Source organism: Oncorhynchus mykiss, chromosome 26 (assembly GCF_013265735.2).
Source record: "Oncorhynchus mykiss isolate Arlee chromosome 26, USDA_OmykA_1.1, whole genome shotgun sequence".
In the NCBI taxonomy this organism is placed as follows: domain Eukaryota; kingdom Metazoa; phylum Chordata; class Actinopteri; order Salmoniformes; family Salmonidae; genus Oncorhynchus; species Oncorhynchus mykiss.
In genome coordinates, this window is record NC_048590.1 from 43,927,634 (window position 1) to 43,949,763 (window position 22,130).

General features: G+C 43.9%; 1 protein-coding gene across 5 annotated transcripts in view; it reads right to left on the bottom strand.

Annotated features, from left to right (window-relative positions):
- Nucleotides 1-21,379, bottom strand: part of LOC110526988 (pro-interleukin-16-like) — a 52,998-nt gene extending 31,619 nt beyond the window's left edge. For 3 of the 5 annotated variants that reach the window (XM_036963442.1, XM_036963438.1, XM_036963440.1), the window contains exons 1-5: nucleotides 20,935-21,379; nucleotides 10,801-11,053; nucleotides 10,351-10,621; nucleotides 2,396-2,538; nucleotides 213-381 (exon numbers count right to left, since the gene is read on the bottom strand). In XM_036963442.1, the coding sequence (XP_036819337.1) occupies nucleotides 213-381; nucleotides 2,396-2,538; nucleotides 10,351-10,621; nucleotides 10,801-11,053; nucleotides 20,935-20,950 (852 nt within the window). In that variant the 5' untranslated portion in view covers nucleotides 20,951-21,379. The remainder of the gene's footprint in view (nucleotides 1-212; nucleotides 382-2,395; nucleotides 2,539-10,350; nucleotides 10,622-10,800; nucleotides 11,054-20,934) is intronic. The other 2 variants (XM_036963439.1, XM_036963441.1) reach the window with 2 other exon arrangements.
- Nucleotides 21,380-22,130: the final 751 nt, after the last annotated feature.

A 22,130-nucleotide genomic window follows, 5' to 3' on the forward strand; every position in this document is an offset into this window, starting at 1 on the left:
ATTAATTTAGAATGGCCAGCATAGCAGTTGTCTATGGAAAAAATTGAATAGTCCACAAGTGCAAACCTCTCCCACTGCATGGAACTCCAAGCAGGCTCAAAGTATTTGAAGTAAAACAAATACTATTTGAACCCAGGTCTGGTATGAAGTGCCAACATTTTTATTTTTTCTTCATTTCAGCAACAGAACAAGTGGGATGTGAGTGGTACTACCTCACTGTAGGCTGTTATGTGGCTGTTCCTGGAGGCGGCCTGCCTCCCTCCCTCCCCCTCTGTCCTTGCAGCATGGCCGTTCTTAGCCTGCCTCTCCCCCTCTGTCCTGCCATGGCCGTTCAGACACTGTCCGTTAAAAGGTGCAGGCTTGTCTGTACTCTGAAGGTAACTGCTCCAGGACAGGCAGGAAGAAAGACACAGTTAGACAGAAGCTTTTCTCTGAGAACTAAACATAACAAAATAACCACTGTTGTTTGGCAGTGTTGGTGCATTAGCCAGTACACTTTGGCAATCTGCATTCCCCCAAACTGATGTACACAAGACTTGGTACGGCCATCTTAGAAAAACCATGAATTGACAGGTATAATGCACTATGTTAACAGCCTTGTTGAATCAGTTCAAAATGTATTACATAGAAAGCCATAACATAATAATAATAAACCTGAAAGGGATACTTCTGGATTTTGGCCATGAGGCCCCTTATCCACCTCCCCAGAATCAGATGAACTCATGGATACCATCTGTATGTCTCTGTGTCCAGTATGAAGCATGCTAGTAGATACCCATAGACTTCCAGTAACTGCACTAATGCTAGTTAGCATTGGCTCGCAAAAGTGCCTCTAAGATCCTTCATGCTGGACACAGAGACATACAAATATTATCCATGAGTTTATCTGACTCTGGGGAAGTATGACCAAAGTATGTGGACACCAGCTCACTGAACATCTCATTACAAATTCATGGGCATTAATATGGAGTTGGTCCCCCCTTCCCACTTCTGGGAAGGTTTTCTATTAGATGTTGGAACATTGCATTGTTGGGACTTGCTTCCATTCAGCCACAACAGTATCAGTGAGTCCGAACACTGATGTTGGGCGATAAGGCCAGGCTCGCAGTCGGCGTTCCAATTCATCCCAAAGGTGTGGTTGGGGTTGAGGTAAGGGCTCTGTGCAGACCAGTCAAGTTCTTCCACACGGACAAACAATTTCTGAATGGACCAAGCTTTGTGCAAGGGGGCATTGTCATGCTGAAACAGGAAAGGTCCTTCCCTAAATTGTTGCCACAACCTTGGAAGCACAGAATCATCTAGAACAGTGGTTCCCAACCAGGGGTACTAGGTTTGGCCTATCCTCAGGGGTTACATGAGAAGACTCATGAGACCATAGGTCTACTGATAAAATGCACATGAGGGGGTATTTCAGGGCCCCTCCGGGCAGAGCAAAATTCAGTTGGTGGTACAGTAAGCAAAACAGTTGGGAACCACTGGCCTAGAATGTCATTGTATGCTGAAGCAATAAGATTTCCCTTCACTGGAACTAAGGAGCCTAGTCCGAACCATGAAAAACAGCCCCAGACCATTATTCATCCTACACCAAACTTTACAGTTGGCACTATGCATTGGGGCAGGAAGCATTCTTTTGGCATCCACCAAATCCAGATTAGTTGGACTACCAGATGGTGAAGCGTGATTCATCACTCCAGAGAATGCGTTTCCACTGCTCCAGAGTCAAATGTCAGCAAGCTTTACACCATTCCAGCCGACGCTTGGCATTGCGCACAGTGATCTTAGGCTTGTGTGTGGCTGCTTGGCTATGGAAACTCATTCCATGAAGCTCCTGACGAACAGTTATTGTGCTGACGTTGCTTCCCGAGGCAGTTTGGAACCCGGTAGTGAGTGTTGCAACCGAGGACAGGTGATTTTTACGTGCTTGAGCACATGGCGGTCCCGTTATGTGAGCTTGTGTGGCCTACCGCTTTGCGGCTGAGCCGTTGTTGCTCCTAAACGTTTCCACTTCACAATAACAGCACTTACAGTTGACTGGGCAGCTCTAGCAGGGCAGAAATTTGACGAACTGACTTGTTGGAAAGATGGCATCCTGTGACGGTGCCACGTTGAAAGTATCTGAGCTCTTCAGTAAGGCCATTCTACTGCCAATGTCTATGGAGATTGCATGGCTGTGTGCTCGATTTTACTCACCTGTCAGCAACGGGTGTGGCTGAAATAGCCAAATCCACTCATTTGAAGGGGTGTCCACATACTTTTGTATATATAGTGTATATAAAGAACCTCATTGATATAATCCCGACGTGTCCCTTTAAGAAAACATTATAAAGGCACAGACCTGCTTACAACAAGTTATAAAGCATTATAGCAGTCTGCTTATATCTGTATGGCTTGTTACCTGTGTCCATCCCCTCCTCCCTTCCTCCCTCGCTCCACACTGGGTTCTTTGTCCTCCGTCTGGGGGCTGCTATCGCCAGTCTGTCGGCCCAGACCCTCCTCACCCGCCCCCGTCGTTACACACATCCTCCAGATACTGCTCTCCTGCACCAATAGGACAGATAATTAGCACAAGGGGATATCTAGGCAGGGGTAGAATTCTCCTGTGCCAATAGGACAGAGCGTTAGGACAAGGGGGCTATCTATGCAGAGACAGTACTCTCCTGCTCCAATACAGTCGCAAGAGAGATGAGGTTCCAACATGCTCAACTTTGTTTTCTTCAAATCAAATCAGATGTCATTAGTCACATGCGCCGAAAACAACATTACATTGAAATGCTTACTTACGAGCCACTAACCAACAATACAGTACAAATAAGAATAAGAAAGAAAAGTAATAAGCAATTAGAGAGCGGCAGTAAAATAACAATAGCGAGACTATATACAGGGGGTACCGGTACAGAGTCAATGTGGAGACTATATACAGGGGGGTACCGGTACAGAGTCAATGTGGAGGCTATATACAGGGGGGTACCGGTACAGAGTCAATGTGGAGACTATATACAGGGGGGTACCGGTACAGAGTCAATGTGGAGACTATATACAGGGGGGTACCGGTACAGAGTCAATGTGGAGGCTATATACAGGGGGGTACCGGTACAGAGTCAATGTGGAGACTATATACAGGGGGGTACCGGTACAGAGTCAATGTGGAGGCTATATACAGGGGGGTACCGGTACAGAGTCAATGTGGAGACTATATACAGGGGGGTACCGGTACAGAGTCAATGTGGAGACTATATACAGGGGGGTACCGGTACAGAGTCAATGTGGAGACTATATACAGGGGGGTACCGGTACAGAGTCAATGTGGAGACTATATACAGGGGGGTACCGGTACAGAGTCAATGTGCGGGGGCACCGGTTAGTCGAGATAATTTAGGTACATGTAGGTAGAGTTATTAAAGTGACTATACATAGATTATAACAACAGAGAGTAGCAGGTGTGTAAAAGGGTGGGTGGGGGCAATGCAAATAGTCTGGGTAGCCATTTGATTAGATGTTCAGGAGTCTTATGGCTTGTTGGTAGAAGCTGTTTAGAAACCTCTTGGACCTAGACTTGGCATTCCGGTACTGCTTGCAGTGCGGTAGCAGAAAGAACCGTCTATAACTAGGGCCTTCCTCTGACACCGCCTGGTATAGAGGCTCCTGGAGGCAGGAAGCTTGGCCCAAGTGATGTACTTGGCCGTATGCACTACCCTCTGTAGTGCCGTGCGGTCGGACGCCGAACAGTTACCATACCAGGCAGTGATGCAACCAGGATACTCTCGATGGTGCAGATGTAGAACTTTTTGAGGATCTGACGACCCATGCCAAATCTTTTCAGTCTCCTGAGGGGGAATTGGTTTTGTCGTGCCCTTTTCACGACTGTCTTGGTGTGCTTGGACCATGTTAGTTTGTTGGTGATGTGGATACCAAGGAACTTGAAGCTCTCAACCTGCTCCACTACAGCCCCATCGATGAGAATGGGGGCGTGCTCGGCCCTCTTTTTCCTGTAGTCCAATATCATCTCCTTTGTCTTGATCACGTTGAGGGAGAGGTTGTTGTCCTGGCACCACACAGCCAGGTCTCTGACCTCCTCCTTATAGGCTGTCTCGTCGTTGTTGTTGATCAGGCCTACCACTGTTGTGTCATCGGCAAACTTAATGATGGTGTTGGAGTTGTGCCTGGTCATGCTGTCATGAGTGAACAGGGAGTACAGGAGGGGACTAAATACACACCCCTGATGGGCCCGTGTTGAGGATCACTGTGGCGGATGTGTTGTTACCTACCCTTACCACCTGGGGGCGGACCGTCAGGAAGTCCAGGATTCAGTTGCAGAGGGAGGTGTTTAGTACCAGGGTCCTTAGCTTATTGATGAGCTTTGAGGGCACTATGGTGTTGAACGCTGAGCTGTAGTCAATTAATAGCATTCTCACATAGGTGCTCCTTTTGTCCAGGTGGGAAAGAGCAGTGTGGAGTGCAATAGACATTGCATCATCTGTGGATCTGCTGGGGTGGTATTCAAATTGGAGTGGGTCTAGGGCTTCTGGGATAATGGTGTTGATGTGAGCCATGACCAACCTTTCAAAGCATTTCATGGCTACAGATGTGAGTGCTACGGGCTGGTAGTCATTTAGGCAGGCTACCTTAGTGTTCTTGGGCACAGGGACTATGGTGGTCTGCTTAAAACATGCTGGTATTACAGACTCGGACAGGGAGAGGTTGAAAATGTCAGTGAAGACACTTGCCAGGTGGTCAGCGCATGCTCGCAGTACATGTCCTGGTAATCCGTCTGGCCCTGCGGCCTTGTGAATGTTGACCTGTTTAAAGGTCTTACTCACATCGGCTGTGGAGAGCATGAGCACACAGTCTTCTGGAACAGCTGGTGCTCTCATGCATGTTTCAGTGTTATTTGCCTCGAAGCGAGCATAGAAGACGTTTAGCTCGTCTGATAGGCTCGTGTCACTGGGCAGCTCTCGGCTGTGCTTTCCTTTGTAGTCTGTATGGTTTGCAAGTCCTGCCACATCCGATGAGCATCAGAGCCGGTGTAGTACAATTCGATATTAGTCCTGAATTGATGCTTTTGCCTGTTTAACAGTTCGTCGGAGGGCATAGCAGGATTTCTTATAAGCTTCTGGGTCTAGCTCCTTGAAAGCGGCAGCTCTAGCCTTTAGCTCACTGCTGATGTTGCCTGTCATCCATGGCTTCTGGTTGGGGTATGTACGTATGGTGACTGTGGGGACGACGTCATCGATGCACTTATTGATGAAGCCAATGACTGATATGGTGTACTGCTCAATGCCATCGGAGCAATCCCGGAACATATTCCAGTCTGTGCTGGCAAAACAGTCCTGTAGTTTAGCATCTGCTTCATCTGACCACTTTTTATTGATCGAGTCACTGGTGCTTCCTGCTTAAATTTTTGCCTGTAATCAGGAGGATATAATTATGGTAAGATTTGCCAAATGGAGGGTGAGGGAGAGTTGTCTATGTGTCTCTGTGTGTGGAGTAAAGGTGGTCCAGAGTTGTTTCCCCTCTGATTGCACATTTAACATGCTGATAGGAATTTGGTAAGACCAATTTAAGTTTCCCTGCATTAAAGTTCCCGGCCACTATGAGCACCGCCTCTGGGTGAGCGTTTTCCTGTTTGCTTATGACGGAATACAACTAATTGAGTGCGGTCATAGTGTCAGCCTCAGTCTGTGGTGGTATGTAGACAGCTACGAAAAACACAGATAAAAACTCTCTAGGAAGATGGTGTGGTCTACAGCTTATCATGAGATACTCTACCTCAGATGAGCAGAACCTCGAGATTTCCTTAGATATCCTGCACCAGCTGTTATTTACAAGAATACATAGTCCGCCGCCCCTTGTCTTACCAGACGCCGCTGTTCTATCCTGCCGATACAGCATATAACAAGCCAGCTGTATGTTGATAATGTTGTCGTTCAGCCACAACTCTGTGAAGCATAAGATATTACAGTTTTGAATGTCCCATTGCTAGTTTAATCTTCCACGTAGGTCATCTATTTTATTTTCCAAAGATTGCACGTTTGCTAGCAGAATGGATGGCAGTGGGGTTTTTCCGATCGCCTACAAATTCTCAGAAGGCAGCCCGCCCTCTGGCGCAAATGACGGGGATCTGGGCCTGTTCCCGGGAAAGCTGTATATCATTCGCGTTGGGCTTGTCAGACTCGTTAAACGAAAAATTGGATTCTGCCAGATCGTTGTGAGTAATCGCCGTTCTGATGTCCAGAAGTTATTTTTGGTCATAAGAGACGATAGCAGCAACATTATGTACAAATTAAGGTACAAAATATGTTACCAACAACACAAAGAAACACAATTGGATAGGAACACGTAAAACGTCAGCCTACTTCTCTGGCGCCATTCATTAGACAAGGGTGTTATAAGTCAAGGAGCGATACAAGTATGTGAAAAGGCTAGCACTCAGTTGATGAAGCTGCATTATGCTGATTTGAATGGTTCATATGGATGGTTTCAACATATCACCATAGCATAAAATATGTTTGTTCAGAGAGGTTGGGAGAAGTTGGGGATGGATCTTCAGAGGGGTTAAGGCAACACATTGCCTGGAACAAAGCTAATTTGACCATTAGGGCCACCGTATAACTTTAGGGCCACTGTACATATACTGCGTGTGTATCGAGCAGCTAAGAGTAGGAGTGCTGATCTAGGATCAGGTCACCCCTATCTGTATTATCTTATTCATCGTGATCTAAAAGGCAAAGCTGATCCTAAATCAGCTCTCCTACTCTGAGACGTTAGATACATATGGCACCCCTGGCCTTTTCTTACACCAACACAGTCCAGTCCAGCAGAGCCAACACAAGGGCACCTCTATGCAGGGTTATAAAAGCCAGCTTTATGACCAAATCAAGACCTTGAGTTAACGGGTTGACAGCTTCAGAACAAATAGCAGAGTGGTAGAGCGTTTATAGGTCTATGAACTGTACCACAGTGTGTGTAAGTTAACTTTATGAGACAACCACTAGTGTGTTTAGGCTCCTTTTTAAAGAGAACCATATTATTAACTTAAATCTAACAAGACATTGTCCTTATGAAATGCAGGAGCCATGTTTGGAACCATAGTAAAGGTATTGCCCCACACCCACTATGGCTTCACATTGTTTGAGGTAAAATGCTGTAATCTGACTGTGGGGTGCAGTGGCTGAGTCTGGTCTGGTGGGTGAAACAGTAACCTGCAGCACAAGGACCCCCTCTTTATATCTCCTTCAATGTTTCTCCTTCTTCCATTATATATCTCTATCTGAATATAAAGAACAACCCAGAGGTATTAAACACACATTATAATGTGGCACAGGATATAAATAAAAAACAATGTAAAAACACAGTGAATGTCTGCTCAATGTTTGTTTCAATTGTGATCTTTTTCCATATATCTGAATGTCTGTTATCAACTGTCCTGTGACATAGCCTTCTCTCAGCTCAGAGTAGCAGGATTGGGCTCAATTCCATTTCTCCTAGGCCAGTTCAGGGGTTGATTTGAAAAGGAATCAATACTTTTTTTCTATGTGAACTTCTCAATTAATTTGTGACCGGTTGGACACTAACAAGCTCTCTCCTCTGTCTCACCCACCAGGTGTGTCTTGTCATAATCAACAGTAGGATTTTTGTATGACAGTTTTTATATGACAGCCTTCCACTTCAGTATCAACAAATGAATTATTAATGAGTTGACATGGAATCCACCTAACATGGAATCCATCGAATCCACCTTGATGAGTAGAGTTCATTCATGAACTTTAGAGTAACCTTGGGGTTCTCTCTGAATGTACATAGGATCACATTTTCTTGTGACATAGTCCTCATGTTATCCTAATGATGAAGTAAGTAGCGTTCATTCATTCATGAAGTCTGATTTATGTTCTGCTACTGAACAGTACTTCCAGACATCAATCTGACTGAAGGTTGGCCTGAACAGAATCAGTCTGCTACAGAACACTACTTCCTGACAACAATCTGGCTGAAGGTTGGCCTGAACAGAATCAGTCTGCTATGGAACACTACTTCCAGACATCAATCTGACTGAAGGTTGGCCTGAACAGAATCAGTCTGCTACAGAACACTACTTCCAGACATCAATCTGACTGAAGGTTGGCCTGAACAGAATCAGTCTGCTACAGAACACTACTTCCAGACATCAATCTGGCTGAAGGTTGGCCTGAATAGAATCAGTCTGCTATGGAACAGTAATTCCTGACATCAATCTGGCTGAAGGTTGGCCTGAACAGAATCAGTCTGCTACAGAACACTACTTCCAGACATCAATCTGGCTGAAGGTTGGCCTGAATAGAATCAGTCTGCTATGGAACAGTAACTCCTGACATCAATCTGCCTGAAGGTTGGCCAGAATAGAATCAGTCTGCTACAGAACACTACTTCCTGACATCAATCTGGCTGAAGGTTGGCCTGAACAGAATCAGTCTGCTACAGAACACTACTTCCTGACATCAATCTGGCTGAAGGTTGGCCTGAATAGAATCAGTCTGCTACAGAACACTACTTCCTGACATCAATCTGGCTGAAGGTTGGCCTGAATAGAATCAGTCTGCTATGGAACACTACTTCCTGACATCAATCTGGCTGAAGGTTGGCCTGAACAGAATCAGTCTGCTACAGAACAGTACTTCCTGACATCAATCTGACTGAAGGTTGGCCTGAACAGAATCAGTCTGCTATGGAACACTATTTCCTGACATCAATCTGGCTGAAGGTTGGCCTGAATAGAATCAGTCTGCTACAGAACACTACTTCCTGACATCAATCTGGCTGAAGGTTGGCCTGAACAGAATCAGTCTGCTACAGAACAGTACTTCCTGACATCAATCTGGCTGAAGGTTGGCCTAAACAGAATCAGTCTGCTATGGAACACTACTTCCTGACATAAATCTGGCTGAAGGTTAGCCTGAACAGAATCAGTCTGCTACAGAACACTACTTCCAGACATCAATCTGACTGAAGGTTGGCCTGAACAGAATCAGTCTGCTACAGAACACTACTTCCTGACATCAATCTGGCTGAAGGTTGGCCTGAACAGAATCAGTCTGCGACAGAACACTACTTCCAGACATCAATCTGACTGAAGGTTGGCCTGAACAGAATCAGTCTGCTACAGAACAGTACTTCCTGACATCAATCTGGCTGAAGATTGGCCTGAATAGAATCAGCCAGGTGAGTTCACAGCTACTGACAGACGTGAGGCTTTTATCTTATAACACATAGCTAGGAGGAAGACTAACAGACCAGTCATAACCTCAAATAGGGGAGGGATGAAGGAACGAAGGGTGCATTTATTCATTATTTGAACATGGCCACATTGTCCCGAGGCTCTATGACATCAGTGCAATGTCCTCATAGCCTTGTGTTAGCAAGTTAACATGTCTCTACTTCCACTATGGCCTAATGCCTCTCTCCCTCCCCTGGTCCACAACAACCACTGTCTTTGTGTGTGAGTTAAACAGGCCCAACAGCAGCACTCAGCCCTCTGACACACAGGCCATGTGATTGTTGTTATGCATTTGCACAAGAAACACAGTCCAGACAGAGATGACGAGAGGAACACATTCCAGACTACATTATGGGCAGGACCAGAGTTCTTCATACTCTGGACTCAATCTTCAGATACAATACTGTGTTGTATATTTTTTCTCCTAAATGCTTTTCATATTGAGACGAAACCTAACTTGAGATCAACATGCATTATTAATTTCCCCCTCACAAATCTCCCATTGCCTTCAATGCATGATTTTTGAGAATGTCCGTGTTTCAAGTGAGTATCAGACCCCTTTTGAGCAACTAACACTCTCTACCCACCACACATAACAAGAAGGAAGTCATATGCTTTTGAAGGCCGGAGTGTTTAGCTTGTTTCCTCTTGGAGTAGCAGTAACAGCCTGAACTCTCAACATGTACGGTATGAACACGGTATGCTAATCCATCTTGATGCCTAGCTGTCAGATGAGAAAGGATCTACATGTCTGACCACTACACTGCCTGGGGGACTGACATACATGTATTGTTTTTCCAGATTCATTAAGACTTCTTATCATAGTTCTCCTAGTTAAGTAATACTGTGTTTGATGTGCATTAACAATTATTATGTGCATAAAAAATATTTTCACATTATTTCTACAAATGCATTGATAAAAACAGCCAATGCAAAGATAGCACTTAGTGCATAACAGTCATAATTCAGGACCAGGAGACATACATTGTTAATGCCACTTTGCAAACAGCAACCCTGTTGGCTTAGCGCCACATTATGATGTAATATATAATTGAAATGTCCAAACAAAACGCCGTAATGTGATAAATTACCCCCATTCATACCTTGATACTGAAGGACCTCCTCATATTCCTCTTGTGTTCTCCTGTAGCCCTGAGTGTGTTGGTGGCCCCTACGGGTGGCTGTGTAGATGCCTGCATAGTTCCTCCACTCTCCTGGGGTCCTTCCTGGATCTTCTTCTGGGACCTCTCCACCTCCCTGTTCCCCTTCCCATCTCTCCCCAAGCCCCCGTCTCCCTTCCAGGCCTCCCCTGGCGGTCTCTCTTCGGGGCTGGGGCAGTCATCACTGGCTCTGGAGTGACAGAGGATCAGGGACCTGGAGGGAAGAAGAAGAAGAAGAAGTAAAGGGGAAAGGAGAAGGTAAACCGTTGCTACTGTACCTAGTATTCCAACCAAAAAGGCATTAGGCACCCAGCGAGGCTGTCCTGTAATTCACGTTGGCTTTAACCAAATCAAGCAGCCTGACGAGCTGTGTGCTACAAACAGATTCCATACCTGGAGAGCATGGCTAGCTTCTTGGAGCGGTGGCTGTGGCTAGTGTTGGTGTTGTTGGTCTTCCCAGTGTCCATGCCTCGCCTCTCCATCCTCCGAGCTGCTGCCGTGCTGGCTTTCCTCTTCTGGTAGGAGTATCTCTGGGGCATGGCCGTTAGAGTGTGTGTGTGTGCTGCGTGTGTGTGTGTGTGTGGTGCTAACACACTCTCACACACACTCCTCCCAGCCGGCACACAGGCTAATGGAGAGGGACACTCTGCAGGGAAATTCAAAAATTCAATTAGGAAGCCTGTCTGTGTGTGTGTATGTGTACGTGTGTATGTGTGTGTCTGTGTGCATCTGTGTGTGTGTGTGTCCGTGCGTCTGTGTGCTTGTGTGTGTCATAAGTGTTCTGAGAATTTGCTGAAGCAATAGTGGTGTTAGAGATAAGAGATCTTTTCTTCCCTGAAAACAGCAGCATGTTGCAGCTAGAGCCTCCTGAATATGACTCCTCACACTGCACACACATGCACGTGCAAACACAGACACGCATTAATATACACACGTGCACACACATGCACACATGGACACACACACCAAAGATCCTTCCCACGGGATTTGAGGTCACGGATACCATGAACTTACAGTAACTACACTAACGGAGATCTGCACTGAGATTGATCTGGGCTCACAAAGTGAGCCTTATAAATAGGGAATAGGGTGCCATTTGGAGTGCATACCTTAGAATGGGAAAACCCCTACATAATAAAGTAAACAAACCAATACACATTTCAACTGATGCAGCTGCTACTGTTTATTGTCTACCCTGTTGTCTAGTCACCTTATTCCTACACTCTTAGAAAAAAATGGTTCCAAAAGGGTTCTTCGGCTGTCCCCATAGGAGTACCCTTTTTTGTTCCAGGTAGAACCCTTTTGGGTTTCATGTAGAACCCTCTGGAACCAAAAATAGTTCTTCAAAGGGTTGTCCTCTGGGGACAGTCGAAGAACCCTTTAAGGTTCTAGATAGCACCTCTTTCTAAGAGTGTAGTTACATGTACAGTATCAGTCAAAAGTTTGGACACAGCTACTCATCAAGGGTTTTTCTTAATTTTTTCTATTTTCTAATGAACCGTCGTAATGATGACCCGTCGTTTCTCTTTGTTTATTCGAGCTGTTCTTGCCATAATATGGACTTGGTCTTTTACCAAATAGGGCTGTTTTATGTTTTTATAGAATTATAGTCCGGTAGTAATACTAGTGGAGAGTATTATTAGTATTAGAAGTATAGTCCCATAGTATAATAGTAGAGAGTACTTTTAGTGTTAGAATTATAGTCCAGTAGTAATAATAGTAGAGCGTATTATTAGTATTAGAAGTATAGTCCAGTAGTATAATAGTAGAGAGTATTATTAGTTTTAGAAGTATAGTCCCATAGTATAATAGTAGAGAGTATTATTAGTTTTAGAATTATAGTCCAGTAGTATAATAGTAGAGCGTATTATTAGTATTAGAAGTATAGTCCAGTAGTATAATAGTAGAGAGTATTATTAGTTTTAGAATTATAGTCCAGTAGTATAATAGTAGAGAGTATTATTAGTTTTAGAAGTATAGTCCAGTAGTAGTAGTTGGAAGTTGGTGTGTCTGTCACACTAATAGTAGAAGTGAAGGTCTCCTGACTAACTGCTTCTCTCTCACTATAACAGAGCTATATGATGACCCTGCATATGCATTATAGATGTTGCTTTAAATGGATCTTTGTTTCACTCAAGTCAGAAACACTTATCTAAGTATACAGCAGTCTACATACAGCGGGCTAAATACAGCAGGCTACATACAGCAGGCTACATACAGCAGGCAACATACAGAAGGCCTCATACAGCAGGCTACATTCAGCAGGCAACATACAGAAGGCTACATACAGCAGGCTACATACAGCAGGTTACATACAGCAGGCTACATACAGCAGGCAACATACAGAAGGCTACTTACAGCAGGCTACATACAGCAGGTTACATACAGCAGGCTACATACAGCAGGCTACATACAGCAGGCAACATACAGAAGGCTACATACAGCAGGCTACATACAGCAGGCTACATACAGCAGGCAACATACAGAAGCCTACATACAGAAGGCTACATACAGCAGGCTACATACAGCAGGCAACATACAGAAGGCTACATACAGCAGGCTACATACAGCAGGCTACATACAGCAGGCTACATACAGAAGGCCTCATACAGCAGGCTACATACAGCAGGCAACATACAGAAGGCTACATACAGCAGGCTACATACAGCAGGTTACATACAGCAGGCTACATAGAGCAGGCAACATACAGCAGGCTACATACAGCAGGCAACATACAGAAGCCTACATACAGAAGGCTACATACAGCAGGCTACATACAGCAGGCAACATACAGAAGGCTACATACAGCAGGCTACATACAGCAGGCTACATACAGCAGGCTACATACAGAAGGCCTCATACAGCAGGCTACATACAGCAGGCAACATACAGAAGGCTACATACAGCAGGCTACATACAGCAGGTTACATACAGCAGGCTACATAGAGCAGGCAACATACAGAAGGCTACATACAGCAGGCAACATACAGCAGGCTACATACAGCAGGCTACATACAGAAGGCTACATACAGCAGGCTACATACAGCAGGCTACATACAGCAGACTACATACATTGTGTACTGAGATATGACATTGTGTAAAACAAATATTTTAAGATTTTCTGCACAGTATGTTTATTAGCTAGCCAGTCAGTTTAAGTGGAATGATTCCAATAATTGTTCAATGTAACTACCAATATGCCAACATTCCATACAGACAATGCTGTCAGTCCTCAGCCATACCCTGGCTGAAATCAGTTGATGGTAGTACTGAGACAAGTTGTAAATGCTGTCAGTCCTCAGCCACACCCTGGCTGAAATCAGTTGATGATAGTACTGAGACAAGTTGTAAATGCTGTCAGTCCTCAGCCACACCCTGGCTGAAATCAGTTGATGGTAGTACTGAGACAAGTTGTAAATGCTGTCAGTCCTCAGCCACACCCTGGCTGAAATCAGTTGATGGTTGTACTGAGACAAGTTGTAAATGCTGTCAGTCCTCAGCCATACCCTGGCTGAAATCAGTTGATGGTAGTACTGAGACACGTTGTAAATGCTGTCAGTCCTCAGCCAAACCCTGGCTGAAATCAGTTGATGATAGTACTGAGACAAGTTGTAAATGCTGTCAGTCCTCAGCCATACCCTGGCTGAAATCAGTTGATGGTAGTACTGAGACAAGTTGTAAATGCTGTCAGTCCTCAGCCATACCCTGGCTGAAATCAGTTGATGATAGTACTGAGACAAGTTGTAAATGCTGTCAGTCCTCAGCCATACCCTGGCTGAAATCAGGTGATGGTAGTACTGAGACAAGTTGTAAATGCTGTCAGTCCTCAGCCATACCCTGGCTGAAATCAGTTGACGGTAGTACTGAGACAAGTTGTAAATGCTGTCAGTCCTCAGCCATACCCTGGCTGAAATCAGGTGATGGTAGTACTGAGACAAGTTGTAAATGCTGTCAGTCCTCAGCCACACCCTGGCTGAAATCAGTTGATGATAGTACTGAGACAAGTTGTAAATGCTGTCAGTCCTCAGCCATACCCTGGCTGAAATCAGTTGATGGTAGTACTGAGACAAGTTGTAAATGCTGTCAGTCCTCAGCCATACCCTGGCTGAAATCAGTTGATGATAGTACTGAGACAAGTTGTAAATGCAACAAGTACTGACACTTTATCATATTATAACAAAGTGTATTACAACAGCTTTCCAAGAAAACAAACATTGAAAGGGATTGGTGGATACCTAGTCAGAATGTATTCAACTGAAATCTGACTTCCTCATTTAACCCAACCCCTCTGAGACAGTTGTGGTCTGTTTTTATATATTTTAGAGGCTATTTCTACAGAAAATGTCTATAAAACCTGTATCAACTGTATTTATGATCATATATTTTAGGTTAAGGGATATCTATGCTCCTGCCCTATGGGCTGCTTACTTACTTATTTACTTTACCAACAGTAATACAACCCCACTGTCATGCTTTGCTCTGTATTGTGTTGTTTGCTGTTGACTGCCATAAACAGACCCTTTCTCTGTATTGTGTTGTTTGCTGTTGACTGTTATGTACAGACTCTTTCTCTGCTGTTGACTGTCATGTACAGACACTTTCTCTATATTATGTTGTTTGCTTTTGACTGTCATAAACAGACCCTTTCTCTTCATTGTGTTGTTTGCTGTTGACTGTCATAAACAGACCCTTTCTCTTCATTGTGTTGTTTGCTGTTGACTGTCATGTGAAATCCTGACATAAACTGTAATCTCACGTCTCTACCACCGGTTTACAGCCAGAGAAGGGCATCCCATGACAAATGATTGTAGTTGTATATGTTTGAGGGGGGTGAGAAAGGTTGTTGAGCATGTGTGACTCTTTTGAAAGCATTGCCTCTTCAAAAATCAATCAACATTATTCAGCATTCTTTGAGGGAGTTCGATTAAGTCCGCCGGGCTATGGCCATAACATATGTCACTTCAAAATAACATTGGGTACTCGATGTTCCCAGCCCAGTAAACGGCTATCAGTGCCGCCTCAAAATAACATTGGGTACTCGATGTTCCCAGCCCAGTCAACTAGATCATTTACAAAACACTTCATTCATGGACCAACTGCAATAATGAAAGAAACCAGACAGCTTGGAATGTAAAATCATTCCATGGAGTCATCTGGAGAGAGAGCAATTCTCTGCAATAATGCCTGTAAATAATGCCTGTTAACAATGCCGGTCAATAATGCCTGTAAATAACGCCTGTAAATAATGTCTGTCAATAATGCCTGTAAATAATGCCTGTAAATAATGTCTGTCAATAATGCCTGTAAATAATGTCTGTCGATAATGCCTGTAAATAATGCCTGTAAATAATGTCTGTCAATAATGCCTGTCAATAATGCCTGTAAATAATGTCTGTCAATAATGCCTGTAAATAATGCCTGTCAATAATGCCTGTAAATAATGTCTGTCAATAATGCCTGTAAATAATGTCTGTCAATAATGCCTGTCAATAATGCCTGTCAATAATGCCTGTAAATAATGTCTGTCAATAATGCCTGTAAATAATGTCTGTCAATAATGCCTGTAAATAATGCCTGTAAATAATGTCTGTCAATAATGCCTGTAAATAATGTCTGTCAATAATGCCTGTCAATAATGCCTGTCAATAATGCCTGTAAATAATGTCTGTCAATAATGCCTGTAAATAATGTCTGTCAATAATGTCTGTCAATAATGCCTGTAAATAATGCCCAAGAATATAAATAAAATATGACAAGTAAAAAAATGTATTAACAAACAGATGGAAAGGTAAGACTTTATGAACCCTGTGTCATAAGGGTTACTTAAGACTGTCATATCAATGACATAACATGTTATAAGAAATCCTGACTGACTGACAGGTCTCTCTCATGCTGAGTCTGGGGCTTCGTTTCCCCCTCCACACACACACACACACACACACACACACACACACACACACACACACACACACACACACACACACACACACACACAACCATGTCCCAGCCACATGTCTTAGGTTGCTTCCCTGCTCTCTGTGATCCCTGGCCAAGGTCCACAAGAGCTGACTTCCACAGGAGCTGTGACTCCACATGCTGACAAACACCTCTCTGTATGGTGGTTGATACAACACTATGTTGTGATGTAACAGAAAGGTCTTCCAATAACAGACGGGAGGTTAAGTGGAAACCCCATGTGCCACACAAGTTGTTGTTTTTTTAAAGAGAATTGGGAGCTCTGATAATGGAAGGATGTTTGTCATTATTGTAATAATGAGGCAAGCAGCACACACACACACACACACACACACACACACACACACACACACACGTACACAGTCCCATTTAGTGTGTTTGCTGTAAATGCTTCAGGCTGGCTAATAATCCCTCAGATCAGATACAGTAGATAGACTGGAGACACAGATCTGCATCATGTTGAAGGTTTGTTGAAGGTCTCCCTCTCTATCTTTCTCTGTTTACTGTTCACTGCTGCCCGAGACCCCTCTACCTCTCATCCCCACGTATCTTTCTCTCTCTCTTCTCTGTCTCTCCTCCCTTTCTCTATCTCTCACACTCTCTCTCTCTTCTCCCTCCTCTGTCTCTCCTCCCTTTCTCTCTCTCTCTCCTCCCCCTTCTCTCTCTCTCTCCCCTCCCCTCCTCTGTCTCTCTCTGTCTCTCTCCCTCCTCTGTCTCTCCTCCCCTTTTATATCTCTCCCTCCTCTGTCTCACCTCCCCTTCTCTATCTCTGTCTCTCTCTCTCTCTCTCCTCCCCCTTCTCTCTCTCTCCCCTTCTCTATCTCTGTCTCTCTCTTCCCCCCTTCTCTATCTCTGTCTCTCTCTTCCCCCTTCTCTATCTCTGTCTCTCTGTCTCTCTCTTCCCCCCTTCTCTATCTCTGTCTCGCTGTCTCTCTCTCTTTCTCCTCCCCCTTCTCTCTCTCTTCCCCCCTTCTCTATCTCTGTCTCTCTCTTCCCCCCTTCTCTATCTCTGTTTCTCTGTCTCTCTCTATCTCTGTCTCTCTCTTCCCCCCTTCTTTATCTCTGTCTCTCTGTCTCTCTCTATCTCTGTCTCTCTCTTCCCCCCTTCTCTATCTCTGTCTCTCTGTCTCTCTCTCTCTCCTCCCCCTTCTCTCTCTCTTCCCCCCTTCTCTGTCTCTGTCTCTCTCTCTCTCTCCCTCCTCTGTCTCACCTCCCCTTCTCTATCTCTATCTCTCTCTTCCCCCCTTCTCTATCTCTGTCTCTCTCTTCCCCCCTCTCTATCTCTGTCTCTCTGTCTCTCTCTCTCTCTCTCTCCCCATGTTGGTTTGTGAGCACAGTAAACCCCACATGTACACGCACGCGCACACGCAACAAACTAACACACACACACACACACACACACACACACACACTGATGCTGACACAGCTTAAGCTCAAGGTCAACTTTCCTCTTCTAGACTGTTGACTTTACTTCTACTCAGGGTAGGGTATTAGTTAGTGCACTAGGTAGATATGAATGGCTTTTCCATTATTTGATTTCAGACAATTGGCTTTACCAAAGTGAAAGAATAGGTCTACAGGGTAGATGTGTCAGCAGTGACATGCCTGGGCCGACATTGACTCTGGTCTAGGTTGGCATATGTGACGCAGCACGCGAACGGGGCGCATGCCTGACATTACTACTTTACAGGACAGTCATTTGAAAGTAAAAAAAAAAAAGGGTTTTCATAAAAAAAAAATGTTTTACAGAAATTATTTATTGTGATCTTTCATGTGCCTTAATAACAAACTAGTATGTGAAGTGTAAACACAAAAAAAAATAATAATAATGAGCATAATTGGTAAGAATTTTATCTTAACGTTTACCTGCCAAACAAGAGGAGGATGGGCTCCTTCTTTAGATCTTGGTTTCCTCTCAAGGTAGTTAGTCTAAGGGAGGTTGTCCATAGCAGCCCCTGTACTGCTGCTGCTACTGCTATCATATTTTTAGGGGTCAGGCCCAGGTTATTGTTAAGCACATTGACAGAAATGCATTTAGGAAAAAGCTATATACACATCTAATCATAGTATCTAGGTACTCAGCATCTACTGGCCAGGTTTTCAGTCGGTTCTATACTCCAGTACTTGGTGCTATTAGGCCCATAGAAATAGAATAACTAGAAGAGCCTTTCTCATTAAAGTCAATGTACCATGATGGGTGGACCGGTGGCCATATTGAGTGAACCCATGCCAGTCATTATATTTCTAGGCCCTTGCCAGGCACAGAGTTGGTGACTATGTGTATTTATAGGTCTGTTTTGTATAATCCTCTGGTATAAGGTCACTTGTTTAAAGGACTTAAGGGAGAAACGTTCACTTCTTCCAGCAATGGAACAGCAGCACTACAGAGTGACTCGGAATTTCCTCTGACACGAATAAAGTCTATTGATGTAATGGGACACAGCAGTAACACTGTTTTCAGAACTTTGGATGGGGAAGAGAGAGAGCGAGAAAGAGAGGGCTGTATATGAAGTTGTGTGTGTGTGTGTGTGTGTGTGTGTGTGTGTGTGTGTGTGTGTGTGTGTGTGTGTGTGTGTGTGTGTGTGTGTGTGTGTGTGTGTGCGCGCGCGCTCACTAGTCGTGCATGAATGCGTGAATGCCAGTGCTCTCACAGAAAACACATATTCTGTCCATAAGCTGCAGCGGTGAGCTGTCATTACTGAGTGCAATAGGACCTGATTCAGAGAGAAGGGGAGGGGGGGGGGGGGACCTCTGCAGACGAGGGAGGCAAACAAAGTGTGTGTTGTTCCGTATTTACATGAGGTGTTTTTTCCTTCTGAGGGCAGCTTTGGTTAAAGGACATAACATTGTTTCATTTTCATAACTTTACAGTGTCTTCTGTCAAGTCACTCAATCATGGATAATGAATGTATTCCGATCCTGTCGCTGGATTTGGTTGGATTAGAATGAACTCCACATTTAAAGGGGCAATCTAGGATTGTCACATCCATTTTTTGACTTTTAAATGAATGATAAATAGCCATTGATTGTTGAAGAATATAACCAGTACATGCCATGAGCTCAGATCAACTATTAAAACTGTGATGTTGTAGGAATCCTAGATAGCCCTTTAATGTCATCATTTCTGGATGTTTACTTAAAGGACAATTCCACCCAAAAACTATATTTTGGTATTTCTTTCATTAGTCCATTGTTAATATAGTCCCAAAGTGTTTTGCATGTCAGCAATACAGTTTTCAAGATAAGATTTTGAAAGTTATATATCTTGAAAACGTTATTGCTGACATTTTGGGACAATATCAACAATGGACTAATGAAACAAATACCAAAATATAGTTTTGGGTGGAGTTTTCCTTAAAATGCAGTCTGGATAACTGTCAATTTAAGTTGTGTTGTGTGTTTATGTGGAATGCTAAGTATGCAGTGTATAACCAGAGTGTCCAGTCTGTGGCTAGCATGGGCTAGCATTCTTCGGCCAAAAATGTCATGTGTCCCTGTGTGTTAGCCAAGAGGAAACCTTGCCCATCCACCCCTGTATTCACTTGGCTATTTGTGTTTTTAAATATGTCTTCGAGCTGCTGTACACACAGTGTTACATAATTGGTCTACTCAGTGTGTGTGTGTGTGTGTGTGTGTGTGTGTGTGTGTGTGTGTGTGTGTGTGTGTGTCCACAAGAATAGTAAACAAACATAAATCTGACGAACTGGGTTAGGAGCTAGGTTTAGGGTTAGGGTTAAGGTTAAGTTTTGGGGTTGGGGTTGGGTTAAGAGTACGGGTAAGGGTTAGGTTTAGGGTTAGGCGTTAGGGAAAATAGGATTTTGAATGGGACTGAATTATGTGTCCCAACAAGGTTAGCGGTACAAGACTGTGTGTGTGCCTGTGTGCGTGCTTCTGTGTGTGTGCGTGTGTGCGTGTGCATGATTGTATACACACATCCATCTCTCAAGGCCAACAAGTGCACCATTGAACTGCTCTGCAACCAATTTTGATAGTTGCAAAATATCATCCAAAGTATTTTATGGATCCCAGGAAAAGATTCCAAACTCTTCCTGAGTAATAGATTCCAAACTCTTCCTGAGTAATATATTCCAAACTCTTCCTGAGTAATAGATTCCAAACTCTTCCTGAGTAATATATTCCAAACTCTTCCTGAGTAATATATTCCAAACTCTTCCTGAGGAATAGATTCCAAACTCTTCCTGAGGAATAGATTCAAACTCTTCCGGGGGAATAGATTCAAGGCTCTTCCTGTGTATCTTCATTACATAGACTTAAGTCATAACTTAAAGAATCACACATTACCAATATGATATTGCTGTGTGAATTACGATATGATATGGACAGTATTCTCTGTTAATATTCTTTGTAAAACAGACAACATCTGTCTTTTGGGTAATGGGAAAACGTTTACACCACCTTAGTACGGTAAATAACAAAGAATTTCATAGAAATTGATTCATAAAAATCATTATGGAAAAAGACACATTTTGGGAACAGTATCAATATATTCCAATTCAACCCTTGTATACAACGTGAGAGGTAAAAACTCACCATAGTCAATCATCATCTCTTTCCCACAGCAGCCATGCTGTCCAGGGGTTAACACCAGCGAACCCAGGGTTAGTTAGAGTTGTCCAGGGGTTAACACCAACGAACCCAAGGTTAGTAATAGTTGTCTAAGTGTTAACACCGGCAAACCCAGGGTTAGTTATAGTTGTCCAGTAATCCAGAGAAAGATGCTGAGACAGATGAGATCTCAAAGTAGGAAGACATTGCTTCTAGACACTGATCTGAGGTCAGTTTTTGTTAGATATCAGAGTTGATCCTAGATCTGTGCCTAAGGAGTTTTACCTTAAGCTGCTGTTTACCTCTGTTTAATACTTCTCTCCTCCACAGAGCAGATCTGACATTTCTCTAAAAGCATGGTCAGAGGTTTAGTGAGTTAGATTGGGCATTTGTAACTACCGCCCTCCCTCCTAGCCTCCCTCCCTTCTCTCCCTCCTCGTCTGCCCTCCCTCCTTTTCCCAGCTGACTAGAGGACACAAGAGCTTGTCTCAGAGCTCCAGTCCTCCAAATCATTGGTCTTTTCCTGTGAGCCAAATCCAGAGAGGGAGCACTTAGTACTGTCTGACCTCACACCTACTCTGTGTCGCACAATGCTGCAGTCTTCACCGACTGTGTGTGGGTGTGTTTGGGGAGGGGATTGTGTGTGTGGTTGTGTGTGTGTGTAGTTGGGTCAGCCAGTGTCTGTTTGGGTATACTTTATATGTCTCTAAGGATGAATAGACGCTCTATAGCCAACATGTTCCTTTCAGGAACCACTTTATAAAGTATAGTTCTAGTTAGGGAAAGATATGCATAGAGTAGATCTGGTTAGAGAAACGTATGCTCAGAAAAGTCCTACAGAGGGAAAGTTATAGAGTCATCCTGGTGAGGGAAAGATGTACACTGTTCTAATAATACTGATCAAAACAGTTAAAGACATACAGTTCTAACAGTACTGATCAAATCAAATCAAATCAAATGTATTTATATAGCCCTTCGTACATCAGCTGATATCTCAAAGTGCTGTACAGAAACCCAGCCTAAAACCCCAAACAGCAAAGCAATGCAGGTGTAGAAGCACGGTGGCTAGGAAAAACTCCCTAGAAAGGCCTAAACCTAAGAAGAAACCTAGAGAGGAACCAAGCTATGGGGGGTGGCCGGTTGGAGAAACCAGGCTCTTCTGGCTGTGCCGGTTGGAGATT